Source organism: Convolutriloba macropyga, chromosome 7, assembly GCF_964194025.1.
Source record: "Convolutriloba macropyga chromosome 7, txConMacr16.3, whole genome shotgun sequence".
Taxonomy (NCBI): Eukaryota; Metazoa; Xenacoelomorpha; order Acoela; family Convolutidae; genus Convolutriloba; species Convolutriloba macropyga.
Window position 1 is genome coordinate 30,487,631 of NC_134474.1, and position 22,747 is coordinate 30,510,377.

At 34.8% G+C, this 22,747-nt stretch overlaps 1 protein-coding gene across 1 annotated transcript in view; it reads right to left on the reverse strand.

Moving 5' to 3' along the window:
* LOC142342772 (uncharacterized) overlaps positions 1–22,747 on the reverse strand; it is an 80,497-nt gene that overhangs the window by 53,264 nt on the left and 4,486 nt on the right. The window contains exons 5-9 of the mRNA XM_075394326.1: positions 18,659–18,841; positions 16,327–16,509; positions 13,822–13,956; positions 6,391–6,573; positions 1,158–1,346 (exon numbers count right to left, since the gene is read on the reverse strand). Of these exons, the coding sequence (XP_075250441.1) occupies positions 1,158–1,346; positions 6,391–6,573; positions 13,822–13,956; positions 16,327–16,509; positions 18,659–18,841 (873 nt within the window). The remainder of the gene's footprint in view (positions 1–1,157; positions 1,347–6,390; positions 6,574–13,821; positions 13,957–16,326; positions 16,510–18,658; positions 18,842–22,747) is intronic.

Genomic DNA, 22,747 nt, shown 5'->3' on the forward strand with positions numbered 1-22,747 from the left:
AAATTTAACTGACATTTGATTTTTGTCTATTTTTGACCTTCGCTTTGAGACGGAAGTCATATTCTGAATAATTACAGGTATCGAGCACTTCTTTAGGACAACTAGACGAATCTATTTCATTATTTCTTTCTGCGGCTAATTTTTTTCATGAAGTTGGAAAAAAAATATTTTCGAAAAAAAAAAACAAATTTATTACTTAATTTTGCCCTTTTCTTTCAGTTGCTACTTGTCACCTACAATGATTAATGAGAGGTGCCATACCACTTTTTTGGCGATTGAGAAAGGCTCAGTTGTACGTTTTTTGAGGGGAAAATATGGCTTTACGGCTTTGACAGCGTTTTCTCGCAAATTATAAGTGAAGTTTGTTTGTTGTCTCTTTTTAGTGTCCGCTTAAAAAATGCATATTGACAGGTCCTAATGATCTCCTATAGAGGCCTATGTCAATATAAACATGTTGGATGTTTTCAATTGCTATATAATTGCTTTCATTATCTTGCAATTATTTTTTTTTCAAAAAGCAGCCAATTTTTTCAACTTTGCCGGTTTTTGTTCTTTTCTGTCTAATTGTTACCGAGCTTTTTTATTGAGTGCTCCCATATCTTTCCTACTGAATTACAGGGTATTTTGTTTAGTTCAGTTTTTATCTGACGGTATTTTGACCTTGTTAATAATTTTATTTTTAAAAGGACAAAATTTTGGATGTAATTAATGTTTGTTGTTATTGTTGTTGGATTTTGTTGTCATCTCATCAATCTAATGTGGCATTTTTGATTCCAATGAGTTAATTGCATTGGAGGCAATCTTTTTGTTCATACACATTTTTTGAAGTGTACTTGATTTTTTGGGAGTTTTCTATCTGTTCCTCATTTGATAGACATTTATGCCAAAAATGTGGATAAGCGAGGTCGGAACTTCATTACCGAGCCTCCTTGTCTTAAAAAACGTTCATATTTGCGCCAAAAACCTAATCTGATAATCAGACAGGCCGATTTTGATACTTTAGGCAGATTTTTTCTCTATGACAATATTGGGCGAACAAAAGTCCAGGAATTAACTTTGGTCGCATAAAAGTTTTTTCTTACACAATTGGGGGATAGCATTTCAAACAAAGTTTCAGTCGGGCAATATCGAAGCCTATATCTGGGATCAGTTCTCACGGTTTCAATAGCGTGATTGTATGAGGTCTCGAGCGCGGCTGGAACCATTACTCTTATTCCACCTTGAGTGCTCTCATTGTCACAGGCATGAACAAACCCGCCCAGGAGTCTTTCCAGTAAAACTTCCATCCCGTGCCACCAGTCAGCGTGGATACATAGGACGTCGTTCAAATGATCAACAGAAGCTTGCTAAATCAGATATCATTTCACATCGCTCCTTTAACAACCATAAAAGGAGAAAGTTATTTATCCAAGTGAAAGCTAATGAACGCCAAAAACGGGACATTTCAATATTAATGAAACATAATTCTCATAGATATAGTCTCATTTTTTTCAAATTGGAAGGGTGATCTGTTACTTATAAGGTGTTGAAATCAGATCAGTTCAATTTATCATACGCAACTTGTCCTGGATGGTTGCACAATCATTTCAAAAAGCAAAAACTTAATTAAAAAATTCGAATAACTCAATTTAATCATCAAAGAACATAGCCGGCAGATTTCTGGAATAGCTGCGAAAGAATAGATCAGCGTGCCATATAATAGAGATAGAAACAGAGACAGATCTAATTTGAAAAAAATCGAAACCGTACAAAAAGATAGGTAAAAAACATTCAGCGATAAATTAATAAAGCTTGTTAAAATTCATCCCGCAGAAGCCTCTTATTAGAGACCTTTACGGCACTTATGAGTTCCTTTGACCTTAAACAAATTCAAATTAAACTTGAGTTTTAAAGTGCAAATGTCATTTTATTTAGTGAGCTAAGTAACTTGTGATCAAAATCTAATCACGCAAAATACTTTTGCTAAAGAGAGTGAGAAATGACGTCACGCGCGCAAACGCCGTTAGTGAGAGGAAAAAGTCATTTAGAAAATTTGACTTTTCCAGTTTTGCTGTGTGAACAAATGTAAAACGAAAAAGAGCGTCAGACGACGAAACAAAAAAACATAGCAGGACAAGTCCAGACCTACAATTCAAAAAAATTTTATTGATTAAACAGAAAAATAGACCTTGAACGGACTATCAATGGATGGGAAAACAATGGGAAAACAAATTAGAAAAAAATCCCGTCCAAAAATCGAAAAAACAGTAAAAATCAAAGTGAAATTGCCGCATGTGAACAAAAATCCACTAGCGAGAAAGCGAATTTTTGTTCAAACACCGTTTCCTCACTCTACCTTAAATTCAGAAAGGAAAAAATTCACGCCGCAAAACCAACCGTTTTTTTGCTCCAATTCCTGTTTCGACGTGACCAAAATCACTACTCCAATTTGACTTCAAAAATCATGAAAATGTGTGAACAGATCTTAAAAAAAACATAGCCGGAGTTGTTCCATTCCGGAAACTAGTCGAAGGAGAAAATTGCCCCTCCTTATGACTAAACAACTGAACTTCTATTGTGAAACCTGAACCTCCGCAAATGCCATAAAAAATTAAGGAAGAATAGAAACGGCATTCAAAAACAAATTGAACAAAAAAAACTATAAAAACTTAAGTTTTTTTTAACTTGAGCTTTTTTTTATAGTAAAAGAAAACATAAAGCCGAATAGAGTTTCTTTACAATTAGAGCAATGAAAAGTTCGCAAAACAATGGGCAAGTCAAAATAGGTTAAAAAACTTGTCTAAGATTTAAAAATAGAAAAACTTCAAAAAAAATAAGAAAAATGGTTTTAAGATTTCTCAATTTTTTTGTCAATTTTCCTAAGAAAAAAAGAGTTATACCAATAAAAATTTAGTCGACTGGTATCTGAAAACTTTTTAAGTAACAAGATTTTATCCAAATCCCACTGAAAGCATTAAAACAAAATAACAGGCAAAAAATCATTAAAATTCGTCTAAAAATCAGCAAAACTGATCAAAAATCTCCAAGTTAGCATTAAACTCAAATTTACTACTTGAAACCTTCAATTCCTACCAGAACAAGCCTAAAACTGATATAACATCATAATCAAACCTCATAACCGTCAAAAGTTGCAAAAAACTGCTTTTAGAAGCCGCACGTGAACAAATAAAAAGTGCGCTCACTTAGAGAAAATTTTTTCACACATCAATTTTTCGCTCTCTCAAAAGCAGTGGTATGAACAAAAACCACTCTTTTTTCGCTCCACTCTTCACTTTTGTTCACCACCAAAATCACTCCAAATTTTTTCACGCGTTTCATTTCCCGCTTCAAAGATCACTCCAATAAAATTGATTAAAAAAACGACTTCTCCAATACTCCTCTTCGAGTCGTAAAAAAGGCAGCGCCTCAATACAATTCAAATTCTTTGAATTGTAAAAAACAAAGAGCACCGCAATATAGCTCCGCTCAGCTTACAGCTTCGCAGCTACAAAAATCAAGTAGATGGTACTAATACTGCATTGCAACGTAGGAGGGCTGATATAATTTGAAAAAAAATCGAAACCGTACAAAAAGATAGGTAAAAAACATCCAGCGATAAATTAATAAAGCTTGTTAAAATTCATCCCGCAGAAGCCTCTTATTAGAGACCTTTACGGCACTTATGAGTTCCTTTGACCTTAAACAAATTCAAATTAAACTTAAGTTTTAAAGTGCAAATGTCATTTTATTTAGTGAGCTAAGTAACTTGTGATCAAAATCTAATCACGCAAAATACTTTTGCTAAAGAGAGTGAGAAATGACGTCACGCGCGCAAACGCCGTTAGTGAGAGGAAAAAGTCATTTAGAAAATTTGACTTTTTCAGCTTTGCTGTGTGAACAAATGTAAAACGAAAAGAGCGTCAGACGACGAAACAAAAAAACATAGCAGGACAAGTCCAGACCTACAATTCAAAAAAATTTTATTGATTAAACAGAAAAATAGACCTTGAACGGACTATGAATGGATGGGAAAACAATGGGAAAACAAATTAGAAAAAAATTTTGTCCAAAAAATCGAAAAAACAGTAAAAATCAAAGTGAAATTGCCGCATGTGAACAAAAATCCACTAGCGAGAAAGCGAATTTTTGTTCAAACACCGTTTCCTCACTCTACTTTAAATTCAGAGAGGAAAAAATTCACGCCGCAAAACCAACCGTTTTTTTGCTCCAATTCCTGTTTCGACGTGACCAAAATCACTACTCCAATTTGACTTCAAAAATCATGAAAAAGTGTGAACAGATCTTAAAAAAAAACATAGCCGGAGTTGTTCCATTCCGGAAACTAATCGAAGGAGAAAATTGCCCCTCCTTATGACTAAACAACTGAACTTCTATTGTGAAACCTGAACCTCCGCAAATGCCATAAAAAATTAAGGAAGAATAGAAACGGCATTCAAAAACAAATTGAACAAAAAAAACTATAAAAACTTAAGTTTTTTTAACTTGAGCTTTTTTATAGTAAAAGAAAACATAAAGCCGAATAGAGTTTCTTTGCAATTAGAGCAATGAAAAGTTCGCAAAACAATGGGCAAGTCAAAATAGGTTAAAAAACTTGTCTAAGATTTAAAAATAGAAAAACTTCAAAAAAAATAAGAAAAATGGTTTTAAGATTTCTCAATTTTTTTGTCAATTTTCCTAAGAAAAAAAGAGTTATACCAATAAAAATTTAGTCGACTGGTATCTGAAAATTTTTTAAGTAACAAGCTTTTATCCAAATTCCACTGAAAGCATTAAAACAAAATAACAGGCAAAAAATTATTAAAATTCGTCTAAAAATCAGCAAAACTGATCAAAAATCTCCAAGTTAGCATTAAACTCAAATTTACTACTTGAAACATTCAATTCCTACCAGAACAAGCCTAAAACTGATATAACATCATAATCAAACCTCATAACCGTCAAAAGTTGCAAAAAACTGCTTTTAGAAGCCGCACGTGAACAAATAAAAAGTGCGCTCACTTAGAGAAAATTTTTTCACACATCAATTTTTCGCTCTCTCAAAAGCAGTGGTATGAACAAAAACCACTCTTTTTTCGCTCCACTCGTCACTTTTGTTCACCACCAAAATCACTCCAAATTTTTTCACGCGTTTCATTTCCCGCTTCAAAGATCACTCCAATAAAATTGATTAAACATACCCGGCAGATTGCCGGAAAATAGCCGCCGTTGATTCCAATAAGCATGACTGGGATTGAAATAACAGAAGATATTGAAAAAAAAAGATTTTCGTACAAAAACATTTTTTAAGTCCGATTTATTTTGATGGCATTTCGTAGTTGAACATACTTCTGTTTCTTAGAGAGAGGCTACAGGGGCTACTATCAATAACAATAAGCATTAGAGAGAGGTAACTAATACTTATAGGACCGACGTTCAAATAGCGGGCATCTAAAATTGGGCTTTATGGGTTTATCCCGTTTCTATTTCTGACTTCAATTTTTTATACTGACTGTTCATTTTGAATTGCTTTGCTGAGCAACTGATGTTCAAAATCACTTTTAGCAGAATGAGAGAAGAGAGAAACTAGCCTAGAGAAGTCAAAAAGATTTCACGCAAAATGTTGAAAAGGCGGCAAAATGAGGTAAAGCGAAACATTTTTTTATTCGACGAAGTAAAAAAAAAAATAGGAGCGCTATAATAGCCGGCTGAGAAGATGAGGGCGGCTATTAAAAAAACGACTTCTCCAATACTCCTCTTCGAGTCGTAAAAAAGGCAGCGCCCCAATACAATTCAAATTCTTTGAATTGTAAAAAACCAAGAGCACCGCAATATAGCTCCGCTCAGCTTACAGCTTCGCAGCTACAAAAATCAAGTAGATGGTACTAATACTGCATTGCAACGTAGGAGGGCTGATCTTGTAGTCATTCTCTGCTGTGGCCATACGAAATTGTCAACCTGTTCTTCCAATTAGGTTTCATTTCACAACATCTTTGGTACCATGGATTTTAATGATGCAAAATAATTTTTGGATTCTTTTTAAACATTTGTCAGAACTTGTCAAATAATCAGCAAACCTGTCGATGGATGAATAATCCTTGTTTTGTTTCCAAAAAGAAGTTTTCTCATAGTACATTTTACGTAATTTCCCTGATGAGGTTCAATACTTGCCAGATTTTATTCCACCTGGAAAACAGTCTGTTAAAATTTCCGCAAAAAGATTTTTTGGCTCAAGAGGTCTGTGCATGTTTAGTCTTAAGAATCAAGAAGAGTCGTCGTAGATTATTTTTTACGAGACTTATGGCGTTGTTTTTCCTAGTAGACTCAAAATCTTGCAGAATTTTGCTGGATCTGAACTTGTGCGTTACTTTGTGGAACGCAGATTATGCTCATAGTAAAATGGTCAAAACTTACAGCCTGCTGTAAGCGTTCAGTGCACGTTTGCATCGATGTCTCCATACTTGACTTGAGTTCCATCAGACACCTGTTCTCATCAGTGAGGTGGTCAATTTGTGCATCTCTCTCCAGCAGAATCGTGACTAACTTCTCGTGTTCCTCTGCCATGTATTCGTGTAGAGCAGCTCCTTTCTCGTTGTCCTGAAAATTTTTTGCTCTCATATGACTACTGAATTTCTTCTAATTAAATTAAGCGTTACAAATTAACTGAGAACTAGTTTTTGAGCTCCAAAAGTATACCGACGTTAAAAATTGCGAAAAACACGAAAAACGCGTCGTTCAGAGTTAAGTCATCTCTACAGAACGAAGAACAAGAGACAAGAACAGAGAACTTTGCTTCTGCAAAATGTAACCCTCATATTGTCTGACATAGATATCTGATGACTGGATCAATTGTGAAACCACGAAGCGCAACTGAAGAAGATAAGAAACGGAAAGCGACAAAATATAGTGAGCACGTAGAAAGCTGCCAATTAAACTCTACATGTTTTGAAGTGCCAAGATTTAACGGACCCCCACTTAACCCTTCCTGAGAGACGAACGTAAACTGCTCTGCAACGTAGACAACGAACCCAGAGCCGGTGCTTCTCTGAAACAGTGAATCTCCTTTGACATCCAGGTTTAAATTACATAGTATGAGTAAGGAACCTCGTATGATGAGACAAGACTTTCCATTTATAATTTATGGGTTGACAGCAGAGTTAGTAGGTCAGTTGAGCATTTATCTGTTCCGGAGTTTTTTGATCCTTTGTCATCAAGACTCTCAGATAAGCATTAGAACAGTGAAGTATTCCCTGCAAAACAATTCAGGCAGAACAGACATCTAGGTGGTTTGTTCTAAAATACTCTTTTACTGAAAAAAATTGCACTTCACAGGTTATAGGAGATAACAAGGAAAATTTTAACTTTGAGAAAAAGTCTTCCCCTATTTTGACAAACCAATATTAAAGATTTTTTAAGAGGATTTTTCATCAGCTAAAGTTTCTCAAAACAAGAACAAAGTATTAATTTCTTAAAATTAACAAGGAGGCTCGGTAATGGGCGTTTGCACATAAAGTTCCTACCCCGCTCATTCACATTTTTGGCATTAAAGTCTATCTAATGAGGAACAGATAGAAAACCCCAAAATTTCAAGTATCTCTCAAACAGAAAATGTGTATGAACGAAGATCGCCTCCAAAGCAAAAAACTTATTGGAAGAAAAAATGCCGCATTAGATTGATGAGATCAGTCATTACGAAGAAAGCAAGTCAAGACGAACAACAAAATCAATCAAAAATACGAAAAAATATTAATTACATCAAAAACTTTATGTCCATTTGAAAAAACTTAATAACAAGCTCAAAATAGCGTCAGATAAAACTGAATACTAAACAAAAAAATTTGTACTTCACTAGAAAACATATGGGACCAGTCTATAAAAAGACTCGGTAACAATTAGGCAAAAGGAATAAAACAGCAAAGAAAAAAATTGGCTTTTATTTTTAAAAAACAATTAATTTCAAAGGAAGGAAAACCAATAGATGGCAATTGAAAACGTTCAATAAAATTATGATCACATACGCCTCTATAGGAGGGCATTAAAACCTGTCATTAATTAATTTTTTATGCGGTTACAAGAAGAACAGAAAACGGAGACAACAAAATAAATTCAATTAAAACTTGCGAGAAAACGCTGTCGAAGCCGAAAGCCCATATTTGGCCCCTCAAAATATGTCTGAAAGAGCTTACCTCGAACGTTAAAAAAGTGCATAGGCCGACTTTTTAATGAGAATAGGAAACAAGTAGACCAAAAAAGAAAAGAAGGGCAAATTTTATTACCACTTTTTTTTCGAAATCAATTACTTTCAAAGACATGAAAGCCTTAGATAAAAGTGAAATAATTAAATAGGTTCGTCTAGTTGTCCTAAGAAAGAGCTTGAGATCACTTGCAATTATTCATAATTTGTCTTACGTCTGCAAAAAGAACGTTAAATGTAGATAAATCAAAAATTAGGCTCTTTTTTGTGCGAAAAACCGATGCCGAAGCCAGTATATTCATATCGAACTCTTAACAAACCTTCGGTTTTGTACAATTGAACCATACCTCGACAACAATAATGTCAGATCTGACCTGAAACTACCGAGAATAAGTAACAAATAGAAAAAAGAAAAAATGCGAAGTTAAACAGCGTTATAAAGAGTTTGTTTTTGTTTTTGAAAATAATTGTTTTCAAAGTCATGAAAACCATCAGCTATCTGTTCAAATCAGAGTTAAGACTCTCTTATTTTTTCATAAAGTGCCGATGAGACCTGTCATCATCCAGTTATTTTCAAACGACTGAAAAGACACTTAAAAAGCGACAGTTTATACGATTGTAAAAAAAAATTCAACCAAATTCTTCGAGAAAGTGGTGTCGAAGCCATTAAAACCATAATATCCGCCTTTCAAGACTTTTAAATGTTCAATTGTGCCCTATTTTGAATGACAATGATTTAATATGTGAACTGTCAATAATGTGACAATGTGACAAAACGAGAAAAGAAACCGTGAGAGACGGGCTAATACCAAAAAATCAGAGAAAAAATATGAAATCTTGTGGTATCAAAGCCAGTAAACCCTAATTTAACGCTTAAAACCGCAGAAACGGTTAATATTCAGTAGAAAAAAGATGAAGGAGAGGCATTCTTTCTTTGCGCACACCAAGCTACAAGTTGTTCAAATAAAAAGAAAAATAGTGGCGAATCTCAATAAGCCATTGTTTATTTAAAAAGCAAACACATTAAAAGTCGAAAGATCAGAATCTTTCGGGTAAAGAAATCGATAACCCTGATTTAAAATTGTTTAGGAAGCCATAGGGACCTATCAACAGTGAGCTTTGATGTGAATTGTCCTGTTGTATAAATAACAAAAAAAAGATCGAGTTTTTCTTAGAAAAAGACCGACTGATTACAATCCGAATTATTTATTCGATTGTAACAGTCCAAGATTGGACTAACACCAGCCCCGCTTTTGCTTTTTGTCCCTTTAGAATACTCCATTGTTTCGAAAGCGTTAGATCTAGATTATTTGTTTGTTAAGAGATCAAAAATAATTGCTGCGTTTTTGATAATCATAGAGCGAAGTTAGAAAAAACGGCAAAATTTTGATTCTAGACTACTCTCAGTGGAAATGGAAGTAATATCAGCACCCTTTGTAGCTTACAGAGATTGTGCTTGTTGTTTTTTGGGGTGAGTACTTTCGGCAAATTTAATCAAAGTGGACTAAAAAGCTTATTTCGGGCAATTTTTGCTGAAAAAGGCTAAATTTTGAAAAATTTAGCAAAAATTTGGTTCGGAAAAATTAAATCAAAATAGTCAACAATACTTTTTGTTTCTAAAACTAAAATCAACAGTACTATTGTTAACAGTTTTTTTACAATTTTCAGCAAACATGACGAAGTTTATGGCAAAATTCCGGAAAATGTGAATAGAAACAACGGAAATCCGTCTATTATTCACAAATATTCAAACCTCAAAAACTTCTTGCAAAATACGAAATTCAAAATAAAAACTTTTTAATTCCGTATTTTACGCTGGAGGGCCTTTTTAATAATACCACTCACAACTCTGTTAGATGAATTTATCGATCGGTCAAAATTGTCTGAACAAAAAAAAACCCATTTAAATATATAGTTCCTCCCCCCTCAAGAGGGGTCGGAGCAAAAAGAAACTTCCAAATTAGGGAGTGTCGACACCTAATTAGAGAAAAAGGCGATAGTTCAAATTCAGTGTTTTAAATACAACAAAGGAGTTGTTCTTCTGATCACGAGGCTCATTCATTTAGAAAGGAACTTAAAAACTTTATTGTAGCTAAAACTTGTGGGAAATAGTCAGACAAGATATGGCGACGATATGTTATAATAATTAGAGAGAGAACAAAAATTGGGTCTCGGAACTTGATATTTGAGTTAATTTTCAAACCCTGACTTCTAAACAGTTTGGAAGCTAAATATGGTAGCATTTATTCGAATGCAAAATTTGCTCATCCTAAAATCGAGATTGAGCAAAACGGAAAAATATAATATCTGCATTAGAAAAACAATTATCACGTTGCCAAAAAAAGTTGAAGACAAACCTCTTAAGATGCAATCAGAAAACAGATTCAATGCTAATTTTTTTGATATGAAACATTGAAACATTTGTCAAAAATGATAAGATTTATATTAAAACTAGCAGGCCCGCAAAACAATAACGAGAAAATCACTTACACGAATAGAAGTTTTAAAAGAAGTTTAGGTTTCTCTTTCGCACCGACTCGGACTCGAACTCGTACCCCTCGTTTAACAGCCATAAGTCTCAACACTTACGCTATCTATGCGTATTTCACTTGTCTCTTGCTCTCTCTACAGCAATTTTCTGGACAATGGCGTTTGTGACTTGCTTAGTTTTTCTATGCCGCATGCTTAATGAGTGCAAAAAAAGGTGCAGATTAGGAGCTTAAATATGATAGTAAAGCGCGTCTCGAAACGCATTTATGCTAGGTTGCATGATCAAGGACCCCTAAAACATGTTACGGTCGGTGCGAGATTGACCATTGTGCTCAATTCCGACTGATATTTACCATTAAAGTGCAAACTAGACAACACGAAAGTAATAACCACCGTTTCTCACAATTGCTTTTATCTGATCAATAACCATATTTCAGATTGAGAGTATCTCAGATCAGGCAAACATCCAACAGTAAAGCGTGAAAAAATAAGTTGAAAGCTAAGATTGTTCTAGAATACCGCAAAATCTGTGAAGCTAAAACTTGGCAAAAACAGATCTTAACAATAAATACTTTAGCTTCTTTCATGAGCAATTAAGAACACCTAGTACCCAGGTCAGTAAATCTTTCCTCTTGTCAAGCATACGTTCAAGTCCTCATAGCTTCATGGTAACTGCACCTGGCTCACAGTATATTGTCCCAGTTTCGGTTCTTAGTAATCAGTTTGGCCATTCTAGGTCACTAACATATCTCAAAATGTTCCTTTAACCACGCCGCTTGATGTGGCGTTTAAACATGCGCTTCGAGAGGCCTTTAAAATGCTAAAATACTGTCCTATTTTAGAACTCACAAATTTAATATATAGGATTACACTTTTTCATCCCCAAAGAGACACAAAAACATAAACCGACTCGCGTCAAAAAAATTGCTCACAAACAACAGGCAGCATGGTGTTGATAAGAAATTTTCATGTCAACAAAAATGAAGGTACCCGACACGGATACGAAACCTCGACCCTCAAAATAGCAGTTCTCTATCTTACCAACTGCTTAAAAACACTACAGACCACCGTTTCTCACAATCGCTTTTATGGTATCAATGAACATATTTCAGATTGAGAGCACTTGAATTCACCTAAAAATGTAAAAGTAACGCCTGAAAAACTGAGTTGAAAGCTAAGAGTGATCTAGAACAACGCAGAATCTGTAAACTAAAATTTTGCAGAAAGGCATAAGTTTGTAACAAACACTTCAAAATTCTTTCCGGAGCAATTAAAAAACACGTTGTATCCATGATCGTGAATCCTCCCTCTGGGATAGCATACCTTTAAGCTCTCATATCCTCGTGGTAACTGCACTTGTCTTTTGCCCCAGGCTCGGTTCTCACCCATCTACTTTCAGCCGTTTAAGTCATTGAGCTCTCGATGTGTTCGTTCAACCATGCTTCTCCATGCGGCTTTTAAACATGCAATTCGCGAGGCCCTTAATCATGCAAAAATATTGCGCCAATTCAGGGGTCACGCGTGTAATACATAGGATTACAATTTTCTATCACTCAATTACACACAGGAACATAAACCGACTCGCGTCAAAAAAATTGCTCTCAAACAACACTCAGCAAGGGGTTGATTAGATATTTTCATGTCATCAAAAATGGGGTACCCCACACGAATTCAAACCCCCGACCCTCAGAATAGCAGTCCTCCATCTTACCAACTGTGCTAAAACCACTACAAACCACCGCTTCTCACAACCACTTTTTTCTTATCAATAAACATTTTTCATATTGAGAGCATTTGAGGTCACACACAAATCAAGTAGTAATGCGTGAAAAAACTTAGTTGAAAGAGAAGAGTGTTCTAGAATAGCGCACAAACTAAAACTTCGCAGAAAGACAGGTTCTCAATAAATTCCTCAAACATCGTTCGGGAGCAATTAAAAAATACGTAGTATCCAGGTCAATAAAATTTTCCTATGAAAGAACATACTTTCAAGCCCTCAATGCTTCGTGGTAACTGCACCTGACTGACAGTCTTCTGCCCCAGCCTCGATTTTCATCCATCTACTTTGAGCCTTTTAGGTTCGGTTCTCTGTCATTTTTTGAGCATTCTAGGTCAATAACCTCTATTAATATGTTCGCTTAACAATGCTTCTCAATGCGGCCCTTAAACATGCGATTCGAGTGGCTCCTTAAACATGCAAAAATATTGTTAGACTTTAGAGCTCACGCGTTTTATATACAGGATTCATGAATGGAAAAATATAAAGAGCTCACAATTTTCGGGCACATGTTACCGTCTTTTTAACTTATTTTTAACCATGATCAGTTCTACTGTGACCAGAGACCAGATAAAACAAACGCGTGTGCTCTGTACTTGGCTGTTAACTCCTTTAATAACTGAAAAAAGCCGCGAAAAATTGAATTAAAGCAGTTTGATAAATCCGACTAAAACTCAACGAAGCAGCTTCACAGATACAAAAATCTAAATAAAAATAACAGCTATCTCATTGTATTATGTTAAGAAATTACTCTATTTGAAATGCAAACAAATGATACAGAACATATGAATCAGATTAAAAATTCAAATAAGTTCATTTTAAATAACCTCTTTGAAGCAAAAGAAAGAGCGGTCTATAAAAATATAATTTATCAGTCATATGGGAACATAACTCTTAAACGCCAAGCTTTGAACAAAAACTGAGCTTTGAAATGTCAGGTGGTCTAAACAGGCGCAACTACTGTGAAAATGGGCCAGTACTGGATTCGCAACAGCATATCTTACTTGCAAACCTAGTGTGCTAACCCTTTCACCCACTGGTTTTAAGCTCACAAACTTGGGCATCTCTTATAGCCCATTCTCACTCTGTTTTTTGTTCCTCAAGGTTTCATCGCTTTAGCCAAGCATATGTTGAACAAGTACAGCTTCTTATCGAGCTATATCAAGCTTATTTTGTGTACCATTTACATTAGGTTGTTTGCATTAGGTGGTTAAAAAATCAACTTTTTCGTTTTGCAAAGCTACTAGAGCTTTTTCAGACCCTGATCATATGGCTATCTTATGCAAATTTGGATTTATTTTGGATCAAAATCTTGAGAAATGATGCACTATTTTTCAATGCGAGATTGTACACGTTAACCATTCCCAATTGAACAATCACGCACGGTTTGCAATCTGTTGATGACGTCATCTTTGTTAGTGTTCTGGTCAAGCAGTTGGCTCATGTGATGCTCTGTCTCGTCCAGACACTCAACAACATGTGTCATCTCAGATTGAGCAGCCTCCCGACTGGCCTCCGCCTGAAATAATAGTAATCTCAAACTGTTGACTAAAATTTTTCAATCATTGCAGTCATAGAATACATTTTATGCACTCGAACTTCTTGAAGCAGTGGTGATGGGAGACAATTTTTACAAACAAACTCAGCTATTTCGAGAAAAACGTTTTCCCCTGTTTAGATCATATTATTTCATTCTAATGGAAATTAATTCATTTAGTTTTTTATTGCAAAAGGAAGTAAACATGATCAGTTAACGTCGGGAGTATTGCTCTCAAACTGGTACTCGCTTGCCAAACTAGCCAGAAAAACAAATGACAAAGATAAATTGGGAGGGCAGAACAGTGGAGGGCGACTAGAGTAAGTGGGGTCCAAACCGGCAAAGAACTGTCCGTCACGTCTTTTAAATATGTTTTCCGAGCAGCATCCGTAAATTGTACACTTATAGGTTAGGAAAGCTCTAAGACAGCTGCTCGGCGAATTAATGCCCTCCGAGCGCTAAGTTTTTGTCTGGTTTTTGAAGAAGGAAAATGAAAGCATCAAATGAAAAAACGCTGCCTCAAGAAATCGCTTAAAAATACAACAGGACTTAAATAAATGCTAGCATCTTCGTTTAAGTGCAATAAACAAGCAATACAGTCTATAGAAAAGCTGCATATTTACTAATTCTATAAATAGTATAATAACAAATTGGATCGCTTGCACCAATTAAAGATTACCCATTGATGTTCATGCCAAAAGAGCATTAACATAACTGACTAACGTAGGTCTAATTGATCTCAAACGGCCGGTGGCGGCTTAGCTTGGGTTGTCACCAGCAGGGGCTTAGGGTATGCCAGCATTAGGGGTGGGGTGTGAGAGGAGTGAAGGGAGTCAAATATTTAAAAGAAATAAACCGCCCCTCAAATAATGAAGATGTCTCATCAGAATATCTTTGATGATCGCACTCTTAAAAACTGGTGAGGCATAGGGATCTACGAGACCTCATCAGCCATTTAATGTCCTCCGGGGTTTACCTGTTTATCCAGTTTTCGATGTTGAAAAGATAAAAACGTCGAACAAAAAATGGGTCAAGCGAAAAATCTTAAGTGGGTCATGCTTAATTGAAGGCGCCTGGGGTGGTCGCGAACGGGGAGCGCTGGGTTACCGATGTAATGATGTGCAGGGGTGAGGATAAGGGTTTTGAAGTAGCGGAGGTGAGGGGGAGATGTGAAATGAGGGGTGAAGTGGGGGATAAATTGGGGTTCAAACTCTATTAGCCACCGTTCACAACATGAGTTTGTCAAGAAAACAGCTTCGGAGAATCATATACTTAGAGTATAGTAATTTGAAGTGCTCTAAGATTACTTTTTGCGTTCAGGGCATTACTATTTTATCCAACTAATGAGAACGACAAGTCAAAACAGTTGCGCAAAAACTTGCATAAAAATATCCCGGGACTAATATAATTGCTACTTCTTCGTTTGAATTAATTGAAAAGACAAAAAACACAAGCTCATCACAACCATATGAACACCTAGCTATTCGCGTATACGAAGATCCGCAGACACGGACATGCATCTTCTCTCTACACCAGGGCTCATACATATTTATACACATAGTATTGCTCACAAAAAATCTGCACACATTATGACAAACTTGCTCATAAATTAAAACAAAAACACAAAATCAAACACGCACAAAAAACACGCACACACAAGTACACAAACGCACAAACACACAAACAAACAACCAACCACTCACACGCATACTGACACAAATAAACGAAACCATGCTTGCAGGTACTCAGGCACACGCACTGAAACTTTTACAAGAAGGTTTAATGAGACACATTTTTACTTCCTCTTGCAAAAAAAACATGATCATTTGCATGCGTCCTCACAGACATATGCAATTTTTCTGAACTATGACTGCACGGCTAAAACTAATTTTTCTAGAGCTTTTCACTAAGAAAACCTTCGTTTCCCTGCGCAAGAAATAACGAACGGCCACAGACGTTCCAACAAAAAAACTCCAAATTGTTTTTACCCCACCCCCAAACATGGTCGAAAAAGATGACAAATGCACCCGCGTGGGTGTGCGTGCGTGGGCACATTTCATATTTTTCGACACAGGTTTCTTTATAAAAAAAATTGGAGTTTCTTCATTGAAACGTCTGTGGCCGATCGATCTTGCGCAGAGAAACGAAAGTTTTGTTAATGAAATGCTGTTGAAATATTAATTGCAGCCGTGAAGTCATAGTTCAGAAAATTCGCATATATTTTTGAGGACACATGTATGTGATCGTGTTTTTGTTGCAAGAGGAAATGAAAATGTCCCTACAAGCAAGTGTGCCTTCGCGGTCAGCAACAATACAATATTGCATGTGGTTCGTAAATTTCATATCACTCACCCATGTCTGATAATTGTTGTACTCCTGGGCGAGAAATTCAACCTGGTGAGTCATCTCTTGTATCTCCTGCTGGTGAAATATCTCCTGTTGTTCCATCTGTTCACTCCAACACTGCTCCCTCTGAGATGCTTCTGCCTTCACTCTTTCTATCTCTATCTCACACAAGGCCACTGCTGCATCCAACTGCAAAAAGAAAAAACATACCCGGCAGATTGCCGGAAAATAGCCGCCGTTGATTCCAATAAGCATGACTGGGATTGAAATAACAGAAGATATTGAAAAAAAAAGATTTTCGTACAAAAACATTTTTTTAAGTCCGATTTATTTTGATGGCATTTCGTAGTTGAACATACTTCTGTTTCTTAGAGAGAGGCTACATGGGCTACTATCAATAACAATCAGCATTAGAGAGAGGTAACTAATACTTATAGGACCGACGTTCAAATAGCGGGCATCTAAAATTGGGCTTTATGGGTTTATCCCGTTTCTATTTCTGACTTCAATTTTTTATACTGACTGTTCATTTTGAATTGCTTTGCTGAGCAACTGATGTTCAACATCACTTTTATCAGAATGAGAGAAGAGAGAAACTAGCCTAGAGAAGTCAAAAAGATTTCACGCAAAATGTTGAAAAAGCGGCAAAGTGAGGTAAAGCGAAATATTTTTTTATTCGACGAAGTAAAAAACATAGCAGGACAAGTCCTGACGTACAATTCAAAGAATTTTCATTGACTAAACAGAAAAACCAGACCTAGAATGGACTAAGAGTGAATTGAGAAAACCATTTTTAAAAAATTCTGATAGAAAAATACGAAAAAAAAAACAGAAAATCAATGTGAAAATGCCGCATGTGAACAAAAAAACCAATAACGAGAAATGAAAATTTAATTCACACAAAAAACTAGGCCTAGAATGAGCTTTGAATGGATTGGGAAAACCATTTAGAAAAAAATCCGATCCAAAAAGTCGAAAAAACAGTAAAAATCAGAGTGAAATTGCCGCATGTGAACAAAAAACCACTACCGAGAAACCGAATTTTTGTTCAAACACCATTTTCTCACTCTACTTTAAAATTAGAGCGAAAAAAATTCACGCCGCAAAACCACTCGCTTTTTCGCTCCATTTCCTGTTTCGGCGTGACCAAAATCACTACTCCAATTTGACTTCAAAAATCATGAAAATGTGTGAACAGATCTTAAAAAAAAAACATAGCCGGAAGAATTCCGGAAACGACTCGAAGTAGAAATCTGACTATTATCACTAATCAGATGCATCACCAGCATATTATCAATCGACAGACAGTGTAACCTGTAACCAATTCACAAAGAAAAGACTGGAGAACTGGAAACTTGACAAAAGACCAAATCTAGAAATAATATTCTCTAAAAATCCAAACAAAATTCTCTACAAAAAGATAACATCTCATCCATAACTCATAGAAATCAATTAGTTATATATTTGGCTAGATCAATCGCCCACCTATTACTTGCAGAGTAACGTTAAACAACAAACTAAAAAAAAAACTAAGAAAAACTCTTTAACGAATTAGAGATTTGTATAATTTGTTTAAAGGAAAACTGCCCTGCTAAGCCTTCAAGTGCAAATTCATAGTAACAACACCTACAAAAACGCTCCTTATTGATAAAAAGTTAGCAACAAAAAACATTAAATTGGAAGAAATGGGCAATAAACTTAGAAAAAAGACAAAAAGTGGCCCAAATTTGCTCTGATTTACTCGATTTTCTTCAACAGAACAACTCAAAACAAATATCAATCAAAATGAGAGACATACAAAAGAGCTACAACAACTGACTTCCACTAGAAAACTTCCCAAATGCTATCAAAGGTTGAGGAAGAATAGAAACGACAATTAAAACCAAATTGAACAAAAAAAGAGAGAAAAAGTAAGGTGTTTTTTTTAAATTTTACAAGAAAAAATAAAGCCAAACAAAGTTACTTTGAGCAAATAGAGCAATGAAATGCTCGCGAAAAAATGGACAAGTCATAACAAGCTAAAGAAATTGTCTACCATTGAAAAAAAAACGAAAAAAGCCCAAAATTTAAAAAAGTGGTTAAAAAATTCCTAATTTTTCTGTCATTTTTCTTCAGAAAAAATGTTTTATAACAACAAAATTGTAATGAAATGCTGTTGAAATATTAATTGCAGCCGTGAAGTCATAGTTCAGAAAATTCGCATATATTTTTGAGGACACATGTATGTGATCGTGTTTTTGTTGCAAGAGGAAATGAAAATGTCCCTACAAGCAAGTGTGCCTTCGCGGTCAGCAACAATACAATATTGCATGTGGTTCGTAAATTTCATATCACTCACCCATGTCTGATAATTGTTGTACTCCTGGGCGAGAAATTCAACCTGGTGAGTCATCTCTTGTATCTCCTGCTGGTGAAATATCTCCTGTTGTTCCATCTGTTCACTCCAACACTGCTCCCTCTGAGATGCTTCTGCCTTCACTCTTTCTATCTCTATCTCACACAAGGCCACTGCTGCATCCAACTGCAAAAAGAAAAAACATACCCGGCAGATTGCCGGAAAATAGCCGCCGTTGATTCCAATAAGCATGACTGGGATTGAAATAACAGAAGATATTGAAAAAAAAAGATTTTCGTACAAAAACATTTTTTTAAGTCCGATTTATTTTGATGGCATTTCGTAGTTGAACATACTTCTGTTTCTTAGAGAGAGGCTACAGGGGCTACTATCAATAACAATCAGCATTAGAGAGAGGTAACTAATACTTATAGGACCGACGTTCAAATAGCGGGCATCGAAAATTGGGCTTTATGGGTTTATCCCGTTTCTATTTCTGACTTCAATTTTTTATACTGACTGTTCATTTTGAATTGCTTTGCTGAGCAACTGATGTTCAAAATCACTTTTATCAGAATGAGAGAAGAGAGAAACTAGCCTAGAGAAGTCAAAAAGATTTCACGCAAAATGTTGAAAAAGCGGCAAAATGAGGTAAAGCGAAATATTTTTTTATTCGACGAAGTAAAAAACATAGCAGGACAAGTCCTGACGTACAATTCAAAGAATTTTCATTGACTAAACAGAAAAACCAGACCTAGAATGGACTAAGAGTGAATTGAGAAAACCATTTTTATAAAATTCTGATAGAAAAATACGAAAAAAAAACAGAAAATCAATGTGAAAATGCCGCATGTGAACAAAAAAACCACTAACGAGAAATGAAAATTTAATTCACACAAAAAACTAGGCTTAGAATGAGCTTTGAATGGATTGGGAAAACCATTTAGAAAAAAATCCGATCCAAAAAGTCGAAAAAACAGTAAAAATCAGAGTGAAATTGCCGCATGTGAACAAAAAACCACTACCGAGAAACCGAATTTTTGTTCAAACACCATTTTCTCACTCTACTTTAAAATTAGAGCGAAAAAAATTCACGCCGCAAAACCACTCGCTTTTTCGCTCCATTTCCTGTTTCGGCGTGACCAAAATCACTACTCCAATTTGACTTCAAAAATCATGAAAATGTGTGAACAGATCTTAAAAAAAAAACATAGCCGGAAGAATTCCGGAAACGACTCGAAGTAGAAATCTGACTATTATCACTAATCAGATGCATCACCAGCATATTATCAATCGACAGACAGTGTAACCTGTAACCAATTCACAAAGAAAAGACTGGAGAACTGGAAACTTGACAAAAGACCAAATCTAGAAATAATATTCTCTAAAAATCCAAACAAAATTCTCTACAAAAAGATAACATCTCATCCATAACTCATAGAAATCAATTAGTTATATATTTGGCTAGATCAATCGCCCACCTATTACTTGCAGAGTAACGTTAAACAACAAACTAAAAAAAAAACTAAGAAAAACTCTTTAACGAATTAGAGATTTGTATAATTTGTTTAAAGGAAAACTGCCCTGCTAAGCCTTCAAGTGCAAATTCATAGTAACAACACCTACAAAAACGCTCCTTATTGAGAAAAAGTTAGCAACAAAAAACATTAAATTGGAAGAAATGGGCAATAAACTTAGAAAAAAGACAAAAAGTGGCCCAAATTTGCTCTGATTTACTCGATTTTCTTCAACAAAACAACTCAAAACAAATATCAATCAAAATGAGAGACATCCAAAAGAGCTACAACAACTGAGTTCCACTAGAAAACTTCCCAAATGCTATCAAAGGTTGAGGAAGAATAGAAACGACAATTAAAACCAAATTGAACAAAAAAAGAGAGAAAAAGTAAGGTGTTTTTTTTAAATTTTACAAGAAAAAATAAAGCCAAACAAAGTTACTTTGAGCAAATAGAGCAATGAAATGCTCGCGAAAAAAATGGACAAGTCATAACAAGCTAAAGAAATTGTCTACCATTGAAAAAAAAACGAAAAAAGCCCAAAATTTAAAAAAGTGGTTAAAAAATTCCTAACTTTTCTGTCATTTTTCTTCAGAAAAAATGTTTTATAACAACAAAATTGTAATCAATTTGTATCCCTGATGATCATTGAGTAACGAGCTTTTATGCAAATTGCACTTAAAGCAGTAAAACAAAACAAAAAGCCAAAAAACATTAAATTTCGTCGAAAAATCAGCAAAACTGATCAAAAACCTCCAAATTTGCATAAAACTCAAATTAACAACTTGAAACCTTCAATTCCTATCAGAACGAGCCCCAATCCAATACAATATCATAATCAAACCTCATAAACAAGAAAAATTGCAAAAAAACTGCTTTTAAAAGCCGCACGTGAACAAAAAAATTTCGCTCGCTCAGAGAAAATTCTTTCACACATCAATTTCTCGCTCTCTCAAAAACAGCGGTATGAACAAAAACCACTCTCTTTTCGCTCCGCTCTTCACTTTTGTTCAGCAACCAAATCACTCCAAATTTTTTCACGCGTTTCATTTCCCGCTTCAAAATTCACTCCAATAAAATTGATTAAAAAAAAAACATAGCCGGAAGAATTCCGGAAACGACTCGAAGGACAAAACGAACGCCCCTAAAAAACATAAAACTTAGTCTACTGATTGACCACAGTAACTAACATAATGCTTATCCTATTGAATACCACTTGTCACTTTAAAACAAAAAAAAAGAAGAACAATGAAAAAATGACTGACCAGAAAAGACGATAAAGCACGTGATAAAAATTTTACATTGAGTTGCAAGTTTAAAAACAACTTTTGGCGAAAACCCGTGAAATTGGTTTAGTTTAATTTTGTTGAATCACTGCTATTTGAGACAAAAACCAAACACAAATTTCAAGTAGAATAAACGAAGGTAAAAGAAAGGAAATAAAAAAAAACCAAAAATATTTTCTGTAAGGAAACAAAAAAAATTGGCCACAAATAATGAATCAAATACCACTATGCTGAAATCAAATCATTTTTTCAAAAAACTTTTAAAACTACATCTGGTCAAGTGTCCACCAATCCAAATCATTGTTTATTTTTATGAGTAAAAACGAAGAACAAAAAAATGAAAAAAAGTTAGTGTTTAAAAAAAGTTAGTGATATTTGTCATTGAAAAGTGCACTAAATATATTTCAACAAAACCTCTAGAAAAGCTCCTATCAAGAGCTAGACCACTAAAAACTAGCAAAAAGCAGACAATCAGAAGAACTCAGCAAAAATTCCAAAAAAAAACACGAAAATTTGCGGAACTCTTCATAAAAGTTACTCAATTATCTTTAACAAAATGATTCCAAACTGAAATCAAATCATCGACACGCATCAAGGACAACTAATTTGGACTATAGGCATCCCCAAATGCTATAAAAAATTGAAGAACACAAAGGGCATTTAAAAAAAATTGAAAAAAAAACTCATAGAAAAAATTGAGCTTTTTTTTCAATTTCACGGGAGCACATAGACCCAAAAAACGTTAATTGGAGCGAATTAGTACTGGAAGACTTCGAAAACAATAGGAAAGTTGAATAGGCTGAAAAATTTTTCTAAGTTTAGAAAAAAAACGAAAAACAGCAAAAAATTAAGAAAAATAATTCAAAATTTTTCAGTTTACTGTCATTTTTCTAAACAAAAAAAAAGTTTCCAACCTAAGAGAATGTAATCACTTGGTATCTAAAAACTCAGTTACTAACATGCGTCTATTCAAAGCCATTACAAAGCATTATAACAAAACAAAACGCAAAAAATTGCTAAAATTCGCCGAAAATTCAGCAAAATAGCTGAAAAACCAGCGAAATGGTATAAAAATCTATTTAATGACCAAAAACTTGCGAACCACTATTAAAACAACCCTAAGCATCACACAATATCAAAATCAGACCTCTAAACCAAAAAAATAACAAAAAAAAACGGTTTTAAAAAGCCGCATGTGAACAAAAAAATTTCGCTCGCTTAGAGAAAATTTTTTCACACATCAATTTATCGCTCTCTCAAAAACAGCGGTATGAACAAAAACCACTCTC